This window comes from Mesoplodon bidens, assembly GCF_964165515.1.
Source record: "Mesoplodon bidens genome assembly, chromosome: 16".
NCBI classification, from domain to species: domain Eukaryota; kingdom Metazoa; phylum Chordata; class Mammalia; order Artiodactyla; family Ziphiidae; genus Mesoplodon; species Mesoplodon bidens.
Window position 1 is genome coordinate 77,648,426 of NC_138173.1, and position 7,405 is coordinate 77,655,830.

Below are 7,405 nucleotides of genomic sequence, written 5' to 3' on the forward strand. Positions count from 1 at the left end.
CTTTTTGGCCACACCGCGTAGCGTGTGGGATCTAGTCCCCCGACCAAGAATCGAACCCGGGCCCCCTGCACTGGGAGCGCAGGGTCTTGACCACTGGACCGCCAGGGAAGTCCCTGTGTCTCACTTCTAAAGAGCTGTTGGTTGGCTTCCAGACGTGCTCTATGTTTAGAATTTCCGGGTCCAGTTAGGTATCTGGAGTCTGTCTCTTCTCTCCGTAAACGTGTGACGCACAGCCGCCTCCCCGCGTGTCTGAGCACCCGGGGTCTGCAGGCTGCTCGGGCCTCCTGCGGCCTCCGCCTGACCTCACTCACATGCCTGCCTTCCTTGGCCACGTGCTGCTCATTGCGGGAAGGGTGACTTGTAGGTGCCCCCGAGGCCTGGGGTGGTGCTGCCCCCTCCAAGGAAGTCCAGTGTCTGCTTCTGGCAGCTCCCAGGGGACGCCTCCTCTCCCCGCCCCCGTACCAGTGAGATCTTCTGCCCTTTTTGCCAGCTCTGCTCGCCCCCCGGGCCGCCTGATTGCAGGCCACTGGGTCAGAGGAAGGGGTGAGTTGGGGTCTGAGGTCAGGGTGCCGCTCGTGGCCTGGCTGGAGCTGAGGCTGGTGGGCACGACAGGGGCCAGCAGCGGCCTCGGGGTGACCGTCCTCCTGCCCCGCTCCAGCCACACCTGCACCCTGTGGAGGGCGCTGGCCGTGGAGCCCAGCCTCGCCACGCAGGTCCTGGGGCTGCTCCTGGAGAAGATGAACAGGGACGTGCCGTTCAAGCAGAGCCGGGCCTTCCTGCGGAGCAGCGCGCCCGACCGCGCGGCCACCCTGCCGCCCCTTGCGGTGAGTGAGCTCTGGGGCGGCACGCCGGGCCCCTCCCCCTCCCCCCTGCCGGTCCAGGAGGCTGGTAAGGGGCCTCGTGGCCGCCGCGGGAGGGCCCCTAGGGGGGCCTGGGTGGCACCCCGCAGGCACCTGGCGGCTGACTGGGGCACCGGAGCAGGCGCTCGTAAAGGCCCCGCAGGTGTCGGTCCCCGAGGGAGCGCACTCTGTTTCACCCTGCGGAAAAAGAATAAACCCAGCTTGGCAGCGTTTCCACAGTAAAGCAGCTGTGAGAGTTTCCTCCTCCTCCTGCTAAAGCACGAGAGCAGATGCTGGGAGCCCGTCCCCCGGCGGCCACACTGCCCTGGGCCTGCCTCCTGCCCCCGAGGGCCCAGCTAGGCAGGGCTAAGCTCCTTGTCCTGCCCACCCGGCCGCCCCTCAGGCGCCTCCTGCTGCTCCCAGGGCCCAAGACCTCTGGGGACATGGGGTACCTGCTAAGGAAGTGGGGCTTCAGGCCAGTTTGGGTCCTGGGGTGCAGGGTCCAGCCTTCGCTGTGGCTGGCCTCGTTAGACCTGGCCCGGAGTGGGGAGGGCTGAGGCTGAGGTGGCCCCGTCCCCAGGCCACCTGTGCGCTGTACGAGGTAGCGTCTGCCCCGGCGTCTGGGCCGGCGGTGCTGGAGCTCTACCCCCAGCTGTTTGCGGCACTGCTGCTGCGGGTCAGCTGCACCGTGGGTGTCCAGCTGCCCAGGAACCTGCAGGCCAAGGAGAGGAAGAGCGCCAGCTCAGGCCTGGCCTCGCGGAGCCTCGAGCCCTGCAGGTAAGCGGGCCCCACCTTGCACCCCTGGCACGCTCGTCTGTGGGCTGCTGTCCCTGCTGGGAGTGCAGCTTCCCTGGGCTGCAGGAGGGATGGGGACAGTCGGGGCGGGGCTTCCTGGGGACATCAGATGGGTCGTGAACTGCACCTTCTTTGGGAGGGCGGAGCGTGAGGAATGCTTGGGTATGGCAGGGTCTGCGTGAGCCCACTCTGTGTTTGCGACCTGTCTTCAGCTCCAAGTTCCAGCTCTTCCTACACTTGATTGGGGCCCCCCACCTTCAGACAGAAACTCTGCAGCAGCCTCCCTGCCTCCCCTGAGTGGCCTCTCAGCTGGGTTGGCCCCGGCCCCCAGCCCTGTTGGGGAGGGCCCAGCTGCCACACGGGTGATGCCGGGTTGGCTCAGAGCCAGGCCCCTGGTGCCACTGGCCTATGCAGGCACGTTCCCCTTGCCTCTCGTTGGGGTTTGGGGCCCTGGGTCCTGGGGCAGGAGCCTGGGGACGGCGGGGTGGGGCTGTTTCAGCTCCTGGGGACATTCCTGCTCCCCCTGGTGGCTCTTCAGGGCTCCAAACAGTTGTCTGGGGCCACAGGATGAGCAGAGGAAGCTGACGCCCCGGGGCCACCGGAGCCTGAGTGACTGTCAGCCTGGCCGGCCGCCTCCCCACCCTTCCCCAGGGTCTGGCTGGGGACACATGAGGGACAGAGTCAGTTCGCCCCGCCCCACTGCGGGGCTGCCCCACCGCAGAACTAACGCATCCACTCCAGCGAAGGCTGTGTGTCAGGAGGCCTGGCCTGACTGTGCAGACCGGGTGGAAATGTGAACGGCCCAGCAGACATGGCCCAAGCAACCCCGGGCCTAGCACACCGGCTCCAGCGCCGTGGTCTGAGCTGTGGGGCCTACAGTCCCATGGCCCAAAGAGGGGTTCTGGGGGGGCCACCCCTGAGCCAGGATGTGTGCAGTGCCAGGCACAGGCCTTGGCTCTGACGGAGGCCATTAGCCAGCAAGTCAGACCCTTGCAAACGCCACACCCCCAGAAAGTCTGGGCAGTAGGGTGAACAGACAGGGAGGCACCTCATCTGAATTGTCGACCTGCTCCTCGGCCAGACCTGCCCCTCTCACCACTGCCCGTTCGCTGTAGCCAGGTGGCACCTCTTCTGGGCCTTGAGGCCTGGAGCAGGGTGTGGAGCCAGGCGCAGAGCTGCTGGGCCCTAGGTGTGGGCCAGCCCTGCCCACACCGTGCGGGACTCCTTGGCGGGCACCATGGGCATCTGCCCAGTGACCGCGTGGCTGGATTGGTTTTCTGTGCCTGCAGTCGGTGTGGGTGCCCCACATCCAGGGGCCCCCCAATGTCTGGGCCTCTGCTGGGACTGCAGAGCTCCTGGGACAGTGGGAGCCACCTTCTAGTGTCTTCCCTGGGGCGGGGACCCAGCTGGGTATAGTCTGTGGACGCACAGCCAGGGAGCCTGTCCAGCTGTCAGTGGACACCAGACCCCTCCCCCCAACCAGGGGCATCCCCACAGCCCTAATTCCACCCGGGGATGACCATAAGGATGGAGCTGGGCCGAGGTGGAGGAAGTGGGTTGTGTGCATACGGCTGGGCTTGGGGGAGTCTACCAGCATCTGCTTCCTGGGCTGCCAGGACCCCTGGACCGGGACCAGTCACGGGGCCTCCAAAAGCGCGTCAGAGTCCCCGACACCCACCCCGCCCCTCCCCAGATGTGAGGCCTGTACTGTGCAGCTGGCAAGACCTGGCCCTCACGCTCCAAGCGCCTAGGCCCCTGGCTGCCCCTGCACCCCAGCAGCTGAGCCATCGAGGTCACAGGAAGACCCCATGCAGCTGACGCCTGACCGCCCCGTCGAGGGTCCAGTGCACTGGCCAGGGGGTGGGCATGTGCCCTTGGGCCAGGAGCCCCAGGGACGGCCCTACGTTGACACACACGTCTGAGGGCCCACGCGGGGACTGACGTGAGGTGATCGATGTCAGGAGAGGGGATCAGCACAGGGGTGGGGGCTGCGGCCCTGAGGCCCTCCCTGTGTGGCCCCGGGGACCCTGATGTGCTGTCTCTCTGGGCCGCAGGCTGGTGTGAGCCTCTGCCAGGTCCATATTGGGCCAGTACTGCTGTCCCTAATCCTGTCTGTGAGGTCCTGCCCCTGCTGCCTGCTCACTGGCAGCCCTGCACCCTCTGCCTGAGCTGGGGAAGGGTTCATCAAATGAGGGGGCCAGACACGCAGTTCCAGCTGGTTTCTGCCTCCTTGGGCTCCTCCTACAAGAGAGAGGGCCAGCTGGGCGTGGCAGATGGAGCTGCCTGGCCCAGGCAGGAGTCAGACTCTGATTTGCCTTTTGAGTTCATTTTTATGAAGGGTTTTCTCCATTTTCTTTTTCATCTTTTTTTTTTTCTAATTAAACGAAGGTCTTTAAGGCAGGTGAAAAAAGCAGCTGATTGTTACCCTAAAATTAATGAGGGCCTTGCCTGCTCCAGGGGGCCTTGGGGACACTACCTGCAGAGTCCCCAACTGCCCCTCATGGGGGTTGGGGAGACAGGAGCAGTCTGCCTGAGACCAGAGGGTCCACAGTGGTGCCTGGATGAGGGGAAGGGGCAAGCCCAGAACCTGCGCCCCCTAGGATGCTGCTGGTAGGGAGCTGGCTGGGTGGCCCCGGGACACATCTGCCAGCAGCACAGGTGTGTGTGCGTGCGTGCGCGCAGCTGGGCGCCCTGCCAGCCACGCCCGTGTCTTTGCAGCTCCGCGGTGGACGCGCTGCAGGCCGTGCTTCTCCGAGGTGGCAACGACGACGTGGTGCAGTGCATGGAGCGGGAGGGGGGCTGGCAGCTGCTCAGGACCTCGGCCGGGCACGAGGAGGGGGTCACCCGGCTGGCCAGGTGAGCAGGCCTGGCCCGCACACCCCAGGTCTGGTGCTGGCTGGGCTCTGACAGGCCAGGTCCTGTTCAGGTACCATCCGGGGGCCCCCAGTGGCACCTGGGAGGGGGCCCAGCATGAGGAGCAGGTGCGTGGGGGCAGCGGGGAGGCAGCTGGGGTCTCTAGGCGCGGCGGGCTGGGAGGGGCGCGTCTGGAGAGGGAGGACGTGCAGGGCCCGGCAGCCGGGCAGGGGGCTCACGGGCCGGAGGGCACAGACAGTGCAGGTTGGGAGGCAGAAGTGCCCCCAGGCCCACGTGGGAGTGGGACGTGCTCTGGGGAGGCCTGCGGCCCCAGCCCTGCCCAGTGTAGCCTCCTTCCCAGTGCCATGGCCAAGTTCGCGGGCCCCCGGCTGCCCCTGGTGACGAAGGCGCTGTTCGCCACGCAGAGCAGTGTGTATGAGATCCAGAGGGTCAGCTCCACAGCCTTCCTGGCCGAGGTAGGAGCCACGTGTTCTGGATCACGAATAGGGGCCTGGCGGGGCAGCGGGGAGCCCTCCCCGACAGGCAGGCTCAGGCCTCCTCCTGGAAAACCTGCCCCAGGCCATGGCAGCGGGGGCCTGGGTGGGGCTGGGTCAGGAGTTCCGGGGAGGCCAGGAGCCCAGGCTTCGCGTACAGGCCTCAGCTGGCCTCTGCCATGTCCCCTCCTCAAAGTGACTTGCGACTGGGAGGGCTGCCCAGTGTAGTGGTGGGGAGGGGGCGGGGCAAGCCTGGGGTTAGTGGGGCAAGGGTAGTCAGAGCACCTCTGCCCCCCAGCTGCTTAGCAGCAACATGGTGAACGACCTGATGCTCCTGGAGTCCCTGCTGGACAACCTGCTGGCGCGGCAGAAGGACCCGTGCGCCCGTGTGCGAAGGCTGGTGCTCCGCGGCCTGGCCAACATTGCCTCGGGCTCCCCGGATAAGGTGAGGGGCTGGCCACCCTCTGGGGCCGTCCCCAGGAGAGACGGCACAGCTGCGGCCAGTGAGGAGACCCAGGTGGACGCGGTGCAGGCGGTGGGCATGGGCGTGGAGATGGCACCGGGAGGGTGGGGGCTGAGCCATTCCACGGCACGACCTGGGCACACAGGTGTGTGTGGCATCCCCAGGTACGGGCCCATGGCCCCCAACTCCTGACGGCCATGATCAGTGGGCTGGACGACGGTGACGACCCGCACAGCTTGGTGGCCCTGGAGGCCATGGTGGGCCTCGCGAGGCTGCTGGACCTGGTGGAGGCCTGGGACCTGCGCTCGGTGCTACTGCACATTGCCATCCGCATCCGGCCCTTCTTCGACAGTGTAGGCCCCGCCAGCCCCGCCCCTGGCCGTGCCCACCTGGCTCCTACCCCTTCCTCTCCGCGCCCCGCGAGCCGTCACCACCCCCCCCTCAGGGCCAGGCCCCGGGGTCGACAGGTGGGCAGTTCTGGGGAGGGCCCCATAGGGTGACACCTGCCGCCCCCCTCCCCCAGGAACAGATGGAGTTCCGTTCTGCGTCGATCCGCCTCTTCGGGCACCTCAACAAAGCCTGCCAGGGGGACTGCGAGGACGTCTTCCTGGAGCAGGTTGTTGCCGGGCTTGCGCCCCTGCTGCTGCACCTGCAGGACCCCCAGCCCCCAGTGGCTGCTGTGAGTAGCCAGGGGGTATGGGCAGGCCGGGCCGGACTCACTCAGGGACTCAGGGACTCAGGGCTCGGCCCGTGCCCTGCAGGCCTGCAGGTTCGCCTTGCGCATGTGCGGCCCCAACCTGGATTGTGAGGAGCTGGCAGCCATCTTCCAGAAGCACCTGCAGGAGGACCGGGGCCTGCACTTTGGAGAGTTCCTCAACACCACCTGCAAGCACCTGGTGAGGGGCGGGGCGGCAGGGCGGGGCGGCAGGGCGGGGCGGCGGGGCGGGGGCGGAGCCTGACTCAGGGCCTCCTGCAGATGCACTACTTCCCCGACCTGCTGGGCCGCCTGCTGAGCACCAGCCTGTTCTACTTCAAGAGCAGCTGGGAGGACATCCGCGCCGCGGCCCCCATGTTCACAGGTGAGGCTGCCCCGGGCCCCCCTCCCGCTCCCCACCGCGCGGACTCTGACCCCGGCCCCACCCCCACCCCCGCAGGGTTCCTGGTGCTGCACGTGGAGGCTGAGCGCCGGCCGCAGGTGGACCTGGAGCAGCTCCTGGCGGGTGAGCCCCAGTCCTGGGGGCCCCGCCCCCCACGACGCGCTGGGCCGCGCTGACCCTGTGGGCACCAGGGGGGACTAAGTGATTTTCCTGGATTTCAAGGATTTTTTCCCTGTCACTGGTGACCTCATCGTCTCTAGTAATTCACGGAAACTTCTTAACTGTTCCAAGAGCTTAAAAAACACTAAAAAAGGAAAAACTATCTTTCCGTTGGCTCCTGAGCCCTCCCGGCAGAGGCCTGTCTTAGGAGGGCGGTGGGCGGGCAGCCCCCACGCACAGGGTGGGGTGTGAGCCTTGGGGTCCTGGCCCCCAGGCTCAGCGCGCCAAGAAAGGGGGGTTCAGCCTTAGCCACAGCTGCTAGCGGGGTGTGGGCGGGACCACAGGCTCGGACGACTTTCAGCTCTCAGAGGGCCGCAGAGGAGCCCCCAGCAGCGGCTCCCTGTCCCCCAGCGCTCCAGCTCCTGCTCAAGGATCCGGCCCCCGCGGTGCGCGTGAAAGCTGCTGAGACTCTGGGCCGCCTGGTGAAGTTCGCCTGAGGCTCCCGTGGCAGCGCTGCCCCTACACGCAATACCGGCCTCGCCGGCCCGAACCGAACCTCCGAGATGGGGCCCTAAGGAGCCCCCTGCCCGAGGGGAGCCCCCAGGCCCACACAGCAAGGGAGGGCTGGGGCCACGAGGGTGGGCAAGTCGCTGTCCCCCCCTTCCCAATAAAGCCATTTGCTGCTCAGCAGGTGCCGCAGTGACG

The 7,405-nt window shown here is 67.1% G+C and overlaps 1 protein-coding gene across 3 annotated transcripts in view; it reads left to right on the forward strand.

The window, feature by feature from the left end:
* The window catches only part of MROH1 (maestro heat like repeat family member 1), a 66,710-nt gene extending 59,326 nt beyond the window's left edge, over positions 1–7,384 (forward strand). For all 3 annotated transcript variants that reach the window (XM_081214361.1, XM_081214359.1, XM_081214360.1), the window contains 11 exons: positions 659–824; positions 1,420–1,616; positions 4,353–4,490; positions 4,849–4,963; positions 5,280–5,426; positions 5,609–5,797; positions 5,968–6,123; positions 6,206–6,340; positions 6,421–6,523; positions 6,599–6,664; positions 7,112–7,384. In XM_081214361.1, coding sequence (XP_081070487.1) covers positions 659–824; positions 1,420–1,616; positions 4,353–4,490; positions 4,849–4,963; positions 5,280–5,426; positions 5,609–5,797; positions 5,968–6,123; positions 6,206–6,340; positions 6,421–6,523; positions 6,599–6,664; positions 7,112–7,197 — 1,498 coding nt within the window. In that variant the 3' untranslated portion in view covers positions 7,198–7,384. The remainder of the gene's footprint in view (positions 1–658; positions 825–1,419; positions 1,617–4,352; positions 4,491–4,848; positions 4,964–5,279; positions 5,427–5,608; positions 5,798–5,967; positions 6,124–6,205; positions 6,341–6,420; positions 6,524–6,598; positions 6,665–7,111) is intronic.
* The last annotated feature ends 21 nt before the right edge of the window (positions 7,385–7,405 follow it).